This window comes from Musca domestica, unplaced genomic scaffold, assembly GCF_030504385.1.
Source record: "Musca domestica strain aabys unplaced genomic scaffold, Musca_domestica.polishedcontigs.V.1.1 32, whole genome shotgun sequence".
Classification (NCBI taxonomy): Eukaryota; Metazoa; Arthropoda; class Insecta; order Diptera; family Muscidae; genus Musca; species Musca domestica.
In genome coordinates, this window is record NW_026712311.1 from 9,333,328 (window position 1) to 9,352,264 (window position 18,937).

The 18,937-nt window shown below is 33.7% G+C and overlaps 1 protein-coding gene across 3 annotated transcripts in view; it reads right to left on the minus strand.

Moving 5' to 3' along the window:
• LOC101888357 (scavenger receptor class B member 1) overlaps positions 1 to 18,937 on the minus strand; it is a 76,879-nt gene that overhangs the window by 23,413 nt on the left and 34,529 nt on the right. For 2 of the 3 annotated variants that reach the window (XM_011293801.3, XM_005182509.4), the window contains exons 2-4: positions 5,285 to 5,376; positions 5,039 to 5,199; positions 4,049 to 4,193 (exon numbers count right to left, since the gene is read on the minus strand). In XM_011293801.3, the coding sequence (XP_011292103.2) occupies positions 4,049 to 4,193; positions 5,039 to 5,199; positions 5,285 to 5,376 (398 nt within the window). Of the gene's footprint in view, positions 1 to 4,048; positions 4,194 to 5,038; positions 5,200 to 5,284; positions 5,377 to 12,417; positions 12,651 to 18,937 lie in introns of those variants that run through there. The other variant, XM_005182510.3, reaches the window with a different exon arrangement.

Genomic DNA, 18,937 nt, shown 5'->3' on the forward strand with positions numbered 1-18,937 from the left:
GCGATATTCTGGGCCGATCGCCTTGGTCGACTTTTATATGGTCTTTTCGGATTAGAAAGAGCCTTATCAGTCGAAAATTTTTCGTATAAACGCTTAATAGTGTTCTTAGAAGGCGCACTTCTCACATTTTTTAATGTTTTAAAAGCACGTTGAGTTTTCACAATTGGCTTCTTCTTTTGGATGTAAATTTCAACTGTTTCAGAGCGCTCGCGTGTATTGGTTCATGGTAAAAATCTGCTTGGACTGACGCTTCAAACGCGGTTAATGACATCATTAAGCGATGTGAAATCTCTGTCAAAAGTTATGGCGTTGCCTGATGGGTCCGTCGAATATGGGCAACCCTGTATATCTTCAACCGATTTCGGGTTTATTGTGCACCAAATGGTCAATATCGATCCAAATGGTCAAATTCGATCTAGAAGCAAGCACATCGAATTTGGTGAAAATCGGTTCAGATATAGCTATAGCTCCCATTTATATGTATGTTTCATCCGATTTGGTCTTCAAGTCCTGACATTCGTAATATGCCTTTGACAACAATGATATTTGCTACAAGATACAGCTCAGAAATACCTCTCCTAAATGTTATCAAGATCGGTTCAGATTTGGATATAGCTCCCATATATATCTTCAACCCATTTCGGGCTTATTGTGCACCAAATGGCCAATATCAGTCCAAATGTCCTAATTTTTGGCAGATCCGACCAAATTCAATCTAGAAGCAAGCACATCAAATTTGGTGAAAATCGGTTTATATATAGTTATATCTACCATATATATGTTTCATCCGATTTGGGATTTTAAGTCCCTCACATTCGTAATATGCACTCCACAACATGATATTTGGTACCAGATATCTTATAGAGCTCGGAAATACCTTTGCCAAATTTTATCGAGATCGGCTAAGATTTGGATATAGTTCCTATATATATATCATTCATCCGATTTCAGGTTTATTGTGCAAATAATGACTTATATCAGCCCAAATGTAGTGAATTTCGGGACGTACGTTTCCATTTTGCGCAACTCGGCTCCTATATAATTTTTTTTATATTTAAGCCTTTTCGAAGTGATATTAAGCACTCTATAGCAATGTTATTTGGTATAAAAGACAAAAATATCTTCATTAAATTTAATGAAAATCGATTCAAAAGTGGATATGGCTCCCACATATTAGTTGCCTCTGAAACCAATTTTTAACTGCTCTAAAGCCAAAAATTGATAGGTGGTATGACCTACTTCAAAAAAATCTTTTGTTATGGGAGCTCTACTAAATATGGTGTAGGGTATCATATAGTCGGCCCGCCCGACTTTTTTTCCTTACTAGTTTTGTTCTAAGATTGAAGCCGAATTTTCCAGTGTGGCTGCAATTGGATACATCTGATAACAGGTGATGCTGGAATTTTCAAGTTTAATGTCACAACAAGTTCCTGCATTCCACCCGCCGTTCCAGCTCATTGCATCCCGTCAAAACACACAACTTTTTTTTCTTCCTCATATCTTTATTGAATTTTTTTTTCTCACTAAGAATTTTCCACCCTTTCAATTGCATTCATGTCGTATGTGGCGTTAAGCGATTGGAGGCCGGTACTTGAAAATGATAGCCATGTCGACGTAAATATTTTCATATGTCTATCATACATAGCATGTATCTGGTGTATGTAAATTGAATGTCGGACATTGTGAAAAATAACTACAATAACAATTCGTGACGGGGGCTTGCTCTCAGATTTGTCTTCACTTATTTTTGATGTTTACAGTGGTGGGCAAAAATAATGATTTGTAAAAACATTGTTTCAAAGTTTCAAAGGGATTGTGAGTAGAACTGGTTCTCAGGCCAATTAAGCCAAATAAAAACAAGTAAGCAAAGGCTACAGTCGAGCGGGGCCGACCGTTGAATACCCTACAACACTATAATAAACGATACAGTTTATATAGGCGAGATACTCGAAAGAGTTCCACAAGATATTGTGACAAATAATAAAAGAAAACCATCAGGTTTCGTTCTCTAATTTTCGAATAAGAGCAACATAAAATAATTTGCTCATTTCCAATTTATAGGTAGATGTTGCACGTAAATGGTCTTCCTAGATCTGGAACCAATATTTCCCAAAGACCTATAGTCTCTCAGAAGTGGCAAAAGATTAACATTTATTATTGGTTTTTGACTGAAACGCATCTATATGAGATACAGACATTTGACTATATTCTTCAACGAAATCGGCGTTAACGAAATAGTCAAAAGTGCGTCTTTCCTGTATTTGTGAATTCTCCAAAAAGTCACTGGAATGGACATTTTTGTATTTTGTCTACAAAAGTTGGCAAACTATTTCACACATTGAATAGTTTTTGATGGCAATCCAAAACTGCTTGGCTTTTGTAATGTCCGGTAACCCCATTCAAATGTGCGTGAGGATCGGGCGATAAATACGACCTGCAGACAATTTTGCAGTTTTTTGGTCCATTTCAACCCCTAAATATATGGCGATCATCTCCAAAAAGAGTAGGCTTCTATTCTGACCCTCATCTTATCTCCATGCAAAATTTCGTAAGGATCGGGCCATAAATGCGATCTGTATATAATATCCTGATATCCTAACTACTTAGTTTTGTTAGCTGTAGAAATATTACCAAATGTTTCATTCAAAATGAAAATATGCCAAAAATATGACAAAATTGAAAAAATATGAGAAAATGTTACAAAATCAATACTTTTTTTTTATGCGATTTTTTAGACGTTTTATGTTTCCTGCCAAGAGGCCATTCTGAATTAATGAGAACTGTCGAAATCAGTTCAGCCGTTCTCGACATAAAAGAGATTTTTCAAGCATATCTTCTTTGATAAACATATATATCGCACATATTTTGCTATATATCCGTTTTGTTGGATGTTAACATCAATGTAAAGATCAGAAGTAACCTTGTCATGGCTTTGTGATTTCGCCGGGATTTAAAATATTCGCGGTTTAATGAAAAATTTTGATTTTTTTCAACACAAAAGATATGGTCTATTTATTTTACTTAATATTATCCGAAGACCACCCAAATTGGAAGGCTTCTTCCCCGCCCTAAACTCTAGCTACATGCGAAATTCCGCGTCGATTGGTCTATAATTGCGACCTGTATAGCTACTGCAAAATCCGACATTTTTTCAGTATTTGGTCCATTTCAACCCCTAAACATTTGGCGATCATCTCCAAAAAGAAATAGGGTTCTATTCTGACCCCAGACCCACCTCCATTCTAAATTTCGTGAAGATCGGTCCATAATTGCGACCTGTAGAGTGATTACAAATTAACATGGACAGACGGACAGACGGACGGACGGACATACATAGCTAGATCGACTCAGCTCGGCGAGCTAGGAAGATCTATATATACTTTCCTATGTGGGAAACCAATATTTCGAGGTGTTACATAATTTTTGGGCCAATCAAACTTATAATACCCCCAACACATAGTGTTGTAGGGTATAATTAGAAAATCTCAAACATGTCAACATCTAATTCCTTGGTGTCCAACTCCTAGGGAAAATAACCAAATCATTTGAAACCCTAAAAAGAAATGTTCAATATATTTAACGCCATTCCAGTATTCTTTTATTTTTTCATCACTTAATTTTTGTACGCCACTGTTATTTAGCAACGGTGACAAACAAACACACACATTCACACCCCGTAAACAATAATTGTGGGCATGAATATTCGTTAGTCACAGTTAGAAAAAATATAAAAAAACCTAACGTATCGTTTATTGACCCAAGTTTAACATTTATCAGCATGGAACTTGTATTTATTTAAAATACAAATCGACGAATGTTCGTATGCTAAGTATTAGTTGAGAGATTTTTTGTTCCGTTGTGACTCCTATAAATATATATTTACATACATTTGTGTTCAACTTTGAATTGATGTTGGCAAAGTTGCGATAACAATGGCAAATGACATGTGAAAAGCACGCGACTTATTTTTTTCCACCCATCAACGTCATTGACTGTTCGTTTTTTTATAACAGATGTTTAGTTGAGGGTTTTCTAAATTCGAACTTACCAACATTGCAATATTCAACATCACAACTTCATCATCTTCGGAACGTCCTTCGGAGAGATGTTCCTGCCACACCAATGGGTGACTGGGATTGGTTGACATGGTATTGTTTTCGTTGAAGGTGATATTTTCGTGTGTCATTATTTCTCTGAAAAGAAAAAGGTGGAAAAGAAGATGGTAAAGTTAAAATGGAGGTTAGAATGACAGCTCATTATATGGTTTACAAGCGTACAAAAGTATTTTGAGGAGAATTTTCCAGAAATAAAGTTATTCATGATGAAGGAATTGAAGCGTGATAGTCCACACAGAAGACACAATAGTCCAACGAATTGGTATCCGGAGATTTATACCAATCCGTTGAACTATTGTGTCTGGAGTATTTTGGAAAGCAAAGTTGGTACAAAAAATACCAAAGTGTCGATCACCACAAGCAAGCGCTTCGCCAGGAATGGACCAAAATACCGCAGAGCAACATTTGGGCAGCGTGTGAAGGTTTCATTGGCCGTTTGAAGGCCACAATTCTGCCAAAGGTAACCAATTCGAACAAATCTAAACTTACTCTAAAATTTGATGCTATTTCCGACATTTTTTGTTTTCATTCAATAAAATTTAAAAAAATGTAAAAATTATGGCGTTTGACTTTGTTGCAGTTTTTTTTATCTCACCCTGTATATGTACGCTATGAAGTGTAAAGTGTAAATTATTTTTTAAATTTAATTTAATTTAATTTTGTTTTTTTTTCTTTTCTTTTTCAGAATGAAGTATGGCAAATTCTAAATTTGCTGAGTAAGTATAATCTTCTTCACTTTAAAAACTCCATTGACATAAAGTGTTGCGTTCCAGAACTGCAAGTATGTACAAGTTTTTATTATGATAAGCGATTTTTCCCTTATGATATGGAAAAAAATATTAAAAAAACTAGTAGATTCTTACAGGTTCTGAAGCATAGCAAATGTGTGCTTGTATATTTATATAAATTTTCTGAAAACTTACTTGTAAACATAGGGTCCAACTTGTTCGACATGCATTTTTTCTCGTCCCTCCATAAAGGCGGCTGCATTTGTTATATTAAATAGATAGACTTTCAAATATAAATCCACTGGAGGTTTAGCCCACAAATTAAAGATTTCGCCGCCATCAGACATTGTGAGTTTCTGGAAATTGGATGTTTTCATTTTATTATTTTTTATGGAGGGATGGATTTTTTTTATGAAAAAATAATTTTTTTGCCTGACTTACCCATTTGAATATCAAGTCATATGGATGAAATATTTTAATTAAAACTGCTCCACAAATTGCCAGAATGCCTAGGGAGAGCATAAGGAAAGCACCTGAAAATTACAAGAAAAAAATGTTAGGAATTTATTTTGGTTAAAGAGTTTGCTTTGTTTTTTTTTTTTTAATGCTTCATGGCAATTTTTTTTCCAATAGAAAAGAATATGATTATTTTCAGGCTCAGGGTAGAAGTTCTAAATAATTTCTTTCATAAAAAACTACCAGCAAATTAACACCTTAAATATGCCATCACACAAAAGACTTAAGAACCGTACTCTGCTTCACTAATTACCAAGGCAAACAAAAGACTTAAGAAACATACACCATCATTGAATGGGAAGTACCAGACAAAAGTATTCATGAATTTGCAGACATCACATCAATTGTATGTCTGTTTTACAGACAATCAATGGATGGCAATTATTTAATTATTTATTTTTTTTTTTTTTGTAGTAAAACATAAAATGCTCTGCGGTAATTTACAAAAAAAAAAAAGTTTCTAAAAGTCTTTAATTAAAAAAAAATATTATTTTTTAAAAGCTTTTTTTTCAAAATTTAATGATCAGAACTCTTTCTTTCTCATTAAAACACACAGAATTTAAGTGCCTCTTATTGCCTCCTGTTTTACGAGACACGACCTCAAACTTGTTTCATTCCTTTGTGATGGAAGATTTTTGCCTTCACGTCTGGCAAAGAGAAAGGATTTTGTGCCTTTCCAAGTCAAGGTCTTGGCAAAACAGCAGTGGCACACAATATCCCCCGCTTTCAATCTTTAGAATACACAGTGCAACTTAGAAAATATACTTTAATAACTTTCTTTGGGAGGATAAATTAAAAAAATCGTAATACAATAAAGTTTCAAGTGTCACCTATAAAAATAGGTATTTAATGTATAAAATGTAAAAAAATAGAATGTTCGGCCCGGCCGAAATGCCCTCTACCATTTGAAACAAATTTGGAAATTTTCAAAAAAAAAAAAAATGAAATAAAATCCGTTAAAAAATCCTGTAAAAATTTTAAAAATACCGAATATACCCGTTATATTGGGGTCCATGCGAAGACCTGGACCTGCAGAGGCAACTTTTGTCATAACCCAAACATTCAAATACGAAACTTTAAAAAAAATCGGTAAATAATGTAGGTAAAATCATCCAAATTCCGAATATTGGGAGGTACCGTTATATCGGGGCTATGCGAAGACCTGGACCTGCATAGGCAATTTCCTTTCACAAGCTGTAGACCTATTTGGAACTTCAAATATTTAATTTCAAACAATTTCGGTGATTATTGTACCAAAAATCATCAAAATACCGATTATAGGGAGGTACTGATATATGGGACCTATACGAAGAACTGGACATGCGTAGACAAGTTTCTGTCACAGCCTGCAGTACCTATTCATATAACTTCAAATATGAAATTTCAAACAATTTCGGTGAATAGTGTACCTAAAATCATCAAAATACTGAATATAGGGAGGTATTGATGTATGGGGCCTATACGATGAACTGGACCTGCATAGGCAATTTTCTGTCACAGGCTGTAGTTCCCATTACGAATTCTAAATACGAAATTTGAAATATGTCTGGGGAATAATGTCGATAAAATCATCAAAATACCGAATATAGGGAGGTAGTGATACATGGGGCCTATACGAAGACCTGGACCTTTATAGACAATTTTCTGTCGAAGGCTGTAGTATCCATTACGAACTCTAAATGCGAAATTTAAAACATCTCCAATGAATTAGATCGCTAAAATCATCAAAATACCGAATATAGGAGGGGATACCGTTATATGGGGGATATACGATATCGTGGACCTATATAGACATTTTTCCTCCAAGGGGTGAAGTGCTTTGAAAGAACTTCTAGTATGGATTTTTAGACAATTCCATTGAAAAATATAGCTTAAATCGTCAATAGGGAGGTATATGGGGGATTTGGGATATTGTGAACCTATATAGACAATACTCTTCCAGGGGGTAAAGTACTCAGAAAAAACTCCGTTTGTGGATTTTCAGACAATTTAATTGAAACATTTGGCTACAATCATAAAAATACCGAATATCGGGGAGAATGCCGTTATATGGGGGCTATACGATATCGTGGAACAATATAGCCCATCTTCGAACTTGACTTTCCTGCAGGCAAAAGACTGATCCGTGTAAAATGTTAGCTTCCTATCTTTATTCGTTTCTACTCTAGCGTCATTACAACGTACGGACAGACAGGGCTAAATCTTCTTAGAATTTTACGCAGATCCAGTATATATATTCTTTGTTATGCCTAAAATTATTATTTCGATGAGTTACAAACGAAATGACGAACTTAATATGCTACCTTAAGATACTATGTATGGTTGAGAGTATAAAAACGGAGTGCATTAACATATATATTGGAGCTTAAAATGGGGGGGAATCTGAAAATATTTAATTTTTTATAAATAACCGAAAACAAATTACCAAAGAAATACGGGGTTATCCAGAAAGTGATTCAAAAGACTTAAGACACAAGCATTTTTTTTTTGTACTCTTAACTAAATGAACAGAAGACTTAAGACACGAACCTTGTATTTAAGATTTCTGTTGACAGTCATTGGTCACACAGAACCTGTGAACTATTCCATCCCGTGTTGTATAAAATATAATTAAAGCCATTTTTTTAATTCGCTCAAACCATCCAAATTATAAATCAAAGACGTCTTTATCTTCGCCAATGCCCACATTAGCCTGCAGACGAAAGTCCTTGTAAATGTGGAAAAATTATGTTACCTGGTGTAACTATGTCTGTTGCGGAGCTAAATTTTTTATATTTATTTATTTATTTTTTTTTTTTTTGCAATCAGTGTCTAAAAGCCTTAACGACAGAGGCAGAAACTAGTTTCATTCTAGACACGTTTTATCAATACAAAGGCAAGAACAAAATGCAAAAAGGCGAATTGATCTTGGCCCTTAATGTTCTTGGACAAATATTGAACAGACAGGCCTGCGGTTAAGAATGCAAGGCAAAAAAATGCAAGGCAAGATTTTAATGGTCATAGTCCAGCATAGAACCAGTTTGTGATTTGGACAAAATGACTTGACTGACTTGGTATCTGATCGGATGATTGTGTGAGTGGACCCTTTGGAAAATACCCTGTGCAAAATACAATGGAAATTTTCCATGGGTAGTTTTTTTTTCGTTTTTTTTTTTCCTTTGTAACAATGAGAAGGAATGAGTGTATCTGTGTGTGCTTGCATGACAGACAACAGAAATGTTTATTTGTCAATTCGAACCCCAGCAGAATATCAAGCACATTTGTTAGTCATTTTACAAGGCCTAGAAAGTGAGAATGTGCAATGTAATATCAATTTCAATACACATCCGCCGCCTCTCCCCGCTAAAATTTCATAATATATCCTCTTCCCAATGATTAGGCGATAAGAAGGGGCGCGTGGTTTTGATTGGTATAATTATGAAATAACAAACACTTGAACATTGATTTTGTCTATTTTTTTTTCAGATATTTTTTTTTCCAAACGGCCAATAATTAGACAGTTCGAATGCAAATTGTATAGTTACGGTGTTGATTTACTCAGCCCGCTCAACTCAAGTGACTAAAACGAAAACGAAAAAATTGTTGGTTTAATGAATGAATGGGTTTTAACTCAATTATCATCGTTCTATTGCTGCCTCGTTTGTTTCTTCGCTTCATCTGCTAAAGTAAATTCTAGAATTTGATTGACTACAAGATAAACAGGATACCAAAGGCTAAACCAACCCCCTGAACCAAGAGTTGCAATTTTGTATAGAATTTAATTGTGTGGCCACATTGCTGCATTCGATTGCATTCGATTACGTTATTTCTTCAAACATATGAATATTCATTTGTTGTCCAAGCATTATTTAATAATTTAAGTGTCGGTTTTCGTTTTCATTCCCATTGTGACAACAATTTGCAATTAGATATAGAATTTTTCTAGAACCTATTTAGTTGTTAATTAATGGTATCGGACAGCAATTAAAATTAACACATTATAGATCAAAACGATAAATTTGTCGTGGTTGTCGTCGTTGTTGCTATTTGCAAAAACAAAACGCCCAAATGTTTATTAAATTGCAAAAAGGTCATAAAAGGTGCGACGACCTTTTGTTATCCTACAAAGGCAGTGTGGGGAATAAAGTGAATATTCCATGATTGCAACTAAGTTCCAAGATGCAATTAATTAATAAATTATGAACTTCATATCTTCACGAATTTTAATTGCTGTTAGATTTTGATAGCCCACCTTAAGCAGAATCCAAAAATATCTATTTTTCCAAAAAGAATAATTTGGCGAATGTCTTTTTCGTCTTACCTTCAAAGACGTAAATCAAGAGGAATATAATAATAAAAAATATGGCCACTATTTTTATACCCTTAGCCCTATGGCTAGGTATATATCATTTGATAAGGGCAAAATGTGCCTTATCGAAATAAAGGTTTTAAACCCTAGGTCTCTTTCCACCCAATCCGTTTCAGGATAGTTGGAGTCTATCTAGCGATGTCCGTCCATCGAAGGGAGTATCCGATTTGATCCAAACTTGGTACATCGTAATATTACTATCAAACTTAGATGGAGATCGGAAATGGGCAATATCGGTCCACTCCTTCTGGTACCTACCCCACACAATGTCAAAAATAATTTACTGCACAGAAAGAGAAAGGGTAATCCGATTTTGCTCCAACTTTGCAAATCCTAATATTTGCATCAGTGCTAGGTCATGTGCGGTAGGTGGTCAATTTTTATTAACCCAAGGTCTGGTGTGATGATAGAATATATCGGTCCACACCTTCTGGTACCTCCCCCACAAAAGCTCAAAATTTTTAATATTCATGAAGCTCATAAAACACGAAATTAACATCCGATTTCATTCAAACTTGGTACATCTCAATATTTCTATCAATACAAGATCTGCTGCAAAGATTGGATATATCGGACAATTCCTACTGGTACCTCTCCTACAAAGTGTCAAAGTTTTGAATAACCAAAAAAATCATAAAAACCGAAATAAGCATCCAATTCTCTTCAAATTACACACATCACAATATTTTTATTAAACCCAGGTCTGGTGTGGAGATGGAATATATCGGTCCACTCCTTCTGGTACCCTCCCCCACAAAGGGTCAAAATTTAGAATATTCATGAGACTCATAAAACATGATATTAACATGCGATTCCATTCAGATATAGCACATATTAATATTTTCATAAACACTAGATCTGTTGTAAAGATGGGAGGGATCGGATCATTCCTTCTGGTACCTCCCCCACAAAGGGTCAAAGTTTTCAATAACAAAAAACGATCATAAAATCCGAAATAAGCTTTCGGTTCTCTTCAAATCACACACACACACACAATATTTTGATACATCCAACGCGAAATGAACATCTGATTCCGATAAAGATGTTAGGGATCGGACCATTTCTTCTGGCAAGTCCACCGCATAGGACTCAAGATTTTGAAAACAAAACGCTTGATCTTTTGGAAAGATGATATATATCTGCGAAACCCTTTTTGGTACCTAACACACAAAGAGTCACAAGTTCAGATACCTTTATCTGTCAAAAGTTGCGAAACAAGACGGCGATTCTTTACTACAGCAATTGCCGACTTAATACTTCTCTTAGCCAGAAATCTGGTATGAATATGTAATTTATGGAAATTTACGATTTTGCATAAAATTGGATATAAAATGTCCATTTTCTTAAAATTTGGCACATACCAATTTTTTTTTTGATGAAGTATCAAAATGAAATAATTCGTTTCGCCATATCTATAACCTTAAGCATATTTCCCCATTTTCCAAAAATTTTGAACATATCTCATATAAAGTATAGGAAGTAGTCGATATAGTCCAAATCTGGCACGTTGGAATATTTTTATCAGTCTTAGGTCAGGTACGAATTGGTTAATATTGTCCAACTGCTTCGGAACCTCCCCCATAAAAGGTCAACCGTTTGAATAATCATAACTCAAGGCTGGGGGTATAAATCTGCCGGTAAAACCGACTGATACTATTTTACTTGTTATACCAAAGATCTGAGAATTAATAGTTTCTGAATTGATTTAAAAGACTTGGGAGACAAACGTTTGATTCACTCTAAACTAATCAAACAAAAGACTTAAGAAACAAACTCTGTTCATATAAAGGAGATATCTTTTATAGCTTGAATTTAATGATATTCGATATGATCCAATTTATAACAATTAATTTTAAGAATAAAAATCGAAATACTTCCCCTATCATTGTAGAGTGTCTAATTAAAAATTATATCTCTATTGGCTGTCACATTTCGAAGAAATCAAAGCATTTCTAAGGCCTACATTGTTAAACCACATTAAATATATTTTTTAGTAGAATGGCTTGCAAATTACTTGTTTTTACTAAATTTAGTTAAGAACATTTAATAAATATTTAAATTAAATTTGCATATACACATTGTTTCCATAAAAATAAATTAAATATTAGAAAAAATTCTAATTGAAACTAGTTGCAGCCACTACAGTTTTGAATATTGCCATAAAACGCTAGAGTACATGTGCTAGCCGTGATACGGCACGGGCGTAGTCCGGAATGTGATTTGTATCCGTTTCCGGAAAAATATGAGAAATTCCAAGAATTTAGTTATAAAAAATATAACCACAGAGGAATAAGGGGCACCCCTTTGATACACTGCCACTGGGAGCAGCAATCATTCATTTTAAACTCTAATATGTCTTTGGAAATATTGGTTTCCATTTGATCTGTTGCTACGCCTCTGATATCCTCATAGTATGCTTGTAATTATCTAAGCAATAAAATGCACTGAGTTTGGTCTTACCACAATTCCGAGACAGTCCGATACTCTAGATGACATTGAAATTTAATAACAATTCCGTAAATCATTAATATTAGTAGCTGTATTACATTAACATTTAAATAAATACGAAAACTAAACAGATTGATATCAACAATTAATACAATTAACATGCACACGTGCAAACATGCATGCAAACGACACATAAACACACAAGGCAACATGGAAATTAACTCTATGCGAATGTTTTGATGGCAGAACGGCACATTCTTACTTTCTTCCGCATTGTCCAATGTTTTGAATTGTTCCAGTATTTTGAAATCCTTGGAGAAACGTCGCCGCGTGCCTTGGTAAACAACTTCCATGAAGTCTTTCAAGGAGTTACGACGACGAAAACGCCTGCGTATTGTCATTTTGGAAAAGTGTTTTCCTCCTTCCCTTTCTTTTAACACAAAAACTTTTTTTACTTTCTAGACGAAAAAAACTATTTGGTTAAGAATCTTCAGCAACACTCTCGGTCCAAGTTCCACAGAAAACTGAATTCTAAATAAAATACCCAAGCGATTCATTTCATTTCATGTTAATGGATTAACGGCGATTTATATGCAACGTTTGTCGAAGACATGAAACAATTGCTCATATTAACCGGGTAGTAGGAAGCAAACACAAACTGCAATGTAATGCAAAACAAATAGAATTACAAAAAAAACTGTCTAAATGTCTTCTTCTCTGTAACAAAAACAGAAATCTCAAAGAGTAGCCGATTACAAAAGCCTAATTTTTTCGCCAAAGGATTTATGTGCACTCAAAAAGAGAATTATGGCAACAGAAAAAAGATTTAAGAGCTGATAATTTGCCACAACAAAATTTAGCTCTCATCCGATTAGTTGCAGCTCAACGGCTTTTTGATTGCTGCTAAGACATGCTCATGTCAAATTGTTTGCTTTGTTTTCTTTATTTTCATTGATAAATCTCAACAAAAACGTGTGAAAAACGAGAAAAAAAACTCGCGTTGATTTGTTGTCGGAGGGTTTGTGTCTTAAGTCTTTTGTTTATTTTTCTCTTACTCTCGCATGCTGGTAGTACCACTGCTCTGTGGCGAGACAAGTGTGTGTGTGTGTGTGCGGTTTACTCATGCCTATGCTATCCGTCATACACAACACAATCGCAGGCTTATATAAATTCATTTGTAACGCCATTAAATATTCATTAGATGGAATATCTTAATCCTAATATGTATATAAGGGTGTAATGGAAATTTTTTAAGCAATTAATTAATTTATGAAAACTAAGCATGTTGTTGTTGTATTTTAAGAAAAATAACTACCTTTCATCAAGTAGAAAGACTATGCTCAACAATGGGAGAAAGGAGAGAGTAGGATTTAATGAGACAAGAGTTGAGTAAAATAGAAAAAGAGACTATTTAAGGGACAATTTAAGACTATCTTATGAACATTGTTAACAAGTAAAATTACTGAGAAACAGGATATTTAAGAAAATTTATGAATCCTCAAATATCATTTTATGACTCAAACAAGTAATTATTTCGCAGTTAAAATATTATACAATTCTTGGTGTTAAAATTTCTAGAATTATTTGATTTATCGATTTATAATTCAAATTTCTTTATTAGGATAACGGGACTCGAATATGGACTACAAATCTTTTCTCTAATATTACCAAGTTTTAAAAATCAAGTCTTTAAGAAAAGCAATTAAAATTCCATGGGATTTATGAAAGACAAAACAATTTTAATCTGTATAAAATAATTGAGTTGTTAAATGATTGACGTTTCGGTTTATCAACCATACGATACCAGTTAGAAACTTGAAATTTGGAATTGTTGATGTAAAGAAAACAACAACTTGTAAAACTTTTAGGGAAATTTAATAACAAAAAGTAAAATAGTATCAGTCGGTTTTGACGACAAATGTATACCCCAGCCTTGAGTTATGATTATTGAAACTCATGACCAATTATAGGGGAGGTTTCGAAGCTATGGGCCAATATTGACCAATTCGTATCTAACCTAAGACTGACATAAATATTACAACGTCCAGGTTTAGATCTGAAATTTTTTGGAAAATGTGGAAATATGCGTGAGGTACCAGATATAGCGCGCCGAAGTATTCCATTTTCATACTTCGTCTATGCAGATAAAAAGTATTGGTATGTGTAAATCAAAAATTTGACCATTTTAGGGGGAGGTACCAGAAGAAATAGTCCGCTGTCTACCATCTTTATAAGGAATCTTGTGTTGATAGAGATATTGAGATGTGCCAAGTCTGAATGGAATCGGAGGTGAATATCGTGTTTTATGAGCTCAATGGATATTCAAAATTTTTGTGATCTGTGTAATTTGGAGACAATCGGAATCTTACATAACATTTTATAAGGGTTATATTTATTCAAAATGTTGACCCTTTGTGGGGGTGGTACTTGATGGAGTGTTTTTTCGCACCTGACCTAGAACTGATGCAAATATTAGGATTCATAAAGCTTGAGCAAAATCGGATTATACTTTCTCTTTCTGTGCACTAAATTAGTTTCGTTGAAAATGTTGACATTTTGTAGGAGTGGATCAATATTGCCCATTTCAAACTCCATCTGAGTTTGACAAAAATATTACCATGGACCAAATCGGATACTCCCTTCGAGAGTTATCGTGCGCACCAGCCAGCTGGCCAGACAGACAGACGGACATCGATAGATCGACTCCAAATGTCCTGAAACGTATTTGGTTTAAAGGGACCCTTCTGCCTAAAACCGTTATGGCTGAGGATATAAAAACAGATTTTTTGTTACCAAAAATGTACTCATATTAGCGAAAAGGGCACAAGAAATAATATCACAGTTAAAAAAATTTTACACAGAGATAAATGACTTCATTCAATCACATGCCTCGATTTTGGCTAAACTTTAATAAAAAAGTTGATAAATACTAGCCTTCTCATTAGGATTTCCATTAATACCCAATTGGACTGGAAGTGTACAGCGGTCATGATATTATCATTTTTTAAGGATTCCTCCAGAAATGAACAAATACCTCGAAATTCGGCCAATCATCCCATCGCTTTTATAATTGTGGAGCTAGCTAGTGGGCTTAAAATTATAACAATGTGGATAACTGCAACTTCGACTGCAATTCCATGTTTTATTTAAATTTTCTTAAAAAGCTTGTCGTTCTGACCTCCTCTTTTTTGGTTCAGACTTTCAGTCGTTGTGACTCCTTTTATGTTTTAATTTTTTCGTATTTAAGGCAAGTCAGAGTAAAGTAAATCTAAAAATCCATGAAATCTATCAAATTCATTGGAAAAAAATAATTTGTATTCTTCATAATTTTTAAAAATTCTATTTAAACATATTTTCTTTTAATATTTATATTTCAACATGCCTTCCTAACAAAAAAGTTACCAGAACTTCATAATCTATACTGATTCTAAACAGGTTATTGACTTATTTATTTTTCTATTATTCAAATTTTAATTGCGTTCTATTTTATTTATTTTATATTTAATATTTATTTCGAAGAAATATATTAATTTAAATTTATAAATAATTTCTTATTCTACAAAACACAATTTGTCTTAATTGTTCATTTAATAGCAATGCTCAATAATATATATTTATATGCAATTAAGTTTTCGATATCTATTTTAAAATGGAACATTTAATTTTTTTCCATGGCTTAATCTCATTAATAATTTGGATTGGGAGTGAGAGGATTTAAATGAAGATTTCTTGGATAATTTATTTGAATGCACTCGAATGAATACATGTTCCATCTAAGCTGTATTTAATTGAATGGTACTTTCAGTTTGCATTGTATAAATATTTATAGTTAATTAAAAACTTAAATGCTAAGCTCAAATGAATACGCATAATTTATGGTGTGATGTCCAATGCAAAATTTATATTACTTTGTTTTTTTTTTTTTAATTCTTTTCCCTTCACTGAGACTTTTTTCCAGTTGTCTTCAGTGTCTTTAAGTTTTAATCGCCTTTAATTTGTTGCCGCCTACTGTGCCAAGACTTGCGTTCGTAAAACGTGACTCAATCGTGTTTTGGTTTTCTACAAGTCATTTGCAATTATCTCTCTGTCTGTCTGTTCGTCTGTCTCTCTCTCCCTCGTTCTTTCTCTGCATACGCTTAAACGATGTCAGTTTTAAATCCAATCAACATTAGGTTGTCTAGTTTATTTTTAATAAAGCCGGACAAGTTTCTGAAACTAATTTGCAAAGTGGTTGCAAAATTTTAATACCCTTTTGATGATGTTTGATTCCGCTTTTAATTTCTAATTTTACAGCCAATACACATGTATTCGTTTTTACAGTGACAGGTATTTATAGGGTACTTAATTTCTATTTTTAGACGTGATTCCAGAGTAATTATTTTCATCGTATGACAATTCCTTTCTATTTGTTTCATAAACAAAAACCTATTCGTACCACAGAACAAAGGTTACTATTTTCTTATTTTGGGAAAAATGTCATGGATTGGAATCCCGGTAGAAATACTATTATTATTATTATTTTAATAACAAGCCTAAACCATTTAGACTCACCTTAGATTCCCCAGATCTGAAGTCAAATTCGTTCGTATTTCCTATGACATCCCAATGTACATAAATATTTGTTGTTATAAAAAAATGCAAATCATTAACTTTAGGCGTCACTCTGACATAATGTCATATCAAATGGAACGGTATGTGTCTGGTATTGAAATAAAAGTATTTTAAATATTTGAATTATTTGAAAAATACAATCCCCCCCCCCCTTCAAGACTTGAAACGTGCGTACATTGAAATTATGATCAACAAAAATCAGGCAAATTTATTTAATATTTAAATGCATACTTTCTCACCAATTCTATAAATATTATATTGAAATAATGATAAACTTTAGACCTTCGTTAATTTCCGCTTTAATGTTAAAGATTTAGCTAGATTTTATTATCCCAATATTGGTTTTAGGGACCAGTGCCGAACATAGCACTGGACAGTATATAAGGTACCCTTAGCCATATGGCAAAGAGGGTATATTTCATTTGATACGGGCATAAAACGTGCCTTATCGAAATAACGCTAAGATCGAATTCGAAAATGGCCAATATCGTTCCACTCCTTCTGGTGCCTCCACCACAAAAGTTAGAAATTATCCGAAAATTATTGCTCCAACTTTGCAAATACTAATAAAATATGAAAAATATAGAAAATATTATTTCACCCCATCATGTACCTTCGTGGGGAAGGTACCTTTCGTGGGAAAAGGTTAAAATTTTGAAAAATTATAACTCTGTGATGTGAGAGTCCGATTGTCTGCTTGTCTTCCATGGTCTGGTGTGAAGACTGAATATATCGGGCCACTACTTCCGGAACCTCCACGAAACTCAAAAACACGAAATTAACATCCGATTCCATTTAGATATAGCACATCTCAATATTCCCATTAACACAAGATCTGTTGTAAAGGTGGTAGAGATCGCAATATTACCCCCACAAAGGGTCAACATTCTGAATAACAAAAACTATTATAAAATCCGAAATAAGCATCCGGTTCTCTTTATATTTCACATATCGTAATATTCTTATTGGCCAAAGGTCTAATGTGGAGATGGGATATATCAGTCCCACATATGGGTCAACATTTTGAATATCCATGAAGCTTATATAACGCGAAGTTAACATCCGATTTCATTCAGATTTGGCACATCTCTATATTTCCATCAACACAAGATTTGTTATAAAGAAAATAGAAATCGGACCATACCTTCTGGTTCCTCCCCCACAAATGGTCAAAGTTTTAAATAACCAAAACGATTATAAAATCCGAAACAAGCATCGGGTTCGCTTCAAATTACACACATCACAATGTTTTTATTAACCCAAGATCTGCTGTGAAAATGGGATATATCGGTCCACTCCTTCTGTTACCTCCCCAAAAAGGCTCAAAATTTTAAATATTCATGAGGCTCATAAAACACGAAATTAACATCCGATTCCATTCTGACTTGACAAATCTCAATATTTCTATCAACACAAAATCTGTTGTAAAGGTGGTGGAGATCGGACCATTCCTTCTGGGTGAACATATTTAATAATTATATCTTAATTATATATTTTATAATTGGCAAATATATATCCGATTATCTTCAAATTTCACACATCGCAATATTTAAGTCTGGTGTGAAGATGAAATATATCAGACCACTCCTTCTGGTACCTCCCCTATATTTCTGCTAATACAAGACATGGCGAGAAGATGTAATATATCGGTCTACACCTTCTGATACCTCCCCCATAAATGGTCAAAATTGTCAATAACTAAAACGCTTATAAAGCTTAAGCAATCGATTCCCAAAATTGCAAATTTCACACATCCCAATATTTCTATTAACCCAAACGCTGGCGCGAAGATGATAGATATCGGTCAATATAGAAATCATCGGCTCACACCTTCCAGTACCTCCCCCATAAAAGGTTTAAATTTTGGTTAAATATTTGCATAAACTTAGAAATAAATGTTAGATGCTCATCCCAATATCTGAGACATTTATATGAGACTTAGGTCAGATACGAAATGGACAACATAAAAATATTGAAATAAACGACAAGTGGCTGAGGGTATACACCAGTCGGCAAAACCGACGGATACTTTTTAATTTTTTTAGTTTTTATATATTTTTTTTAATAATGCCAAGTACTACTTGAAAATGGGTTATATGTTAGTCCCTAAAAAAATAAAAAATACAGAACTTATTTTCCTCTTTTTTATGGAATGATTGAATTTGTTGCAA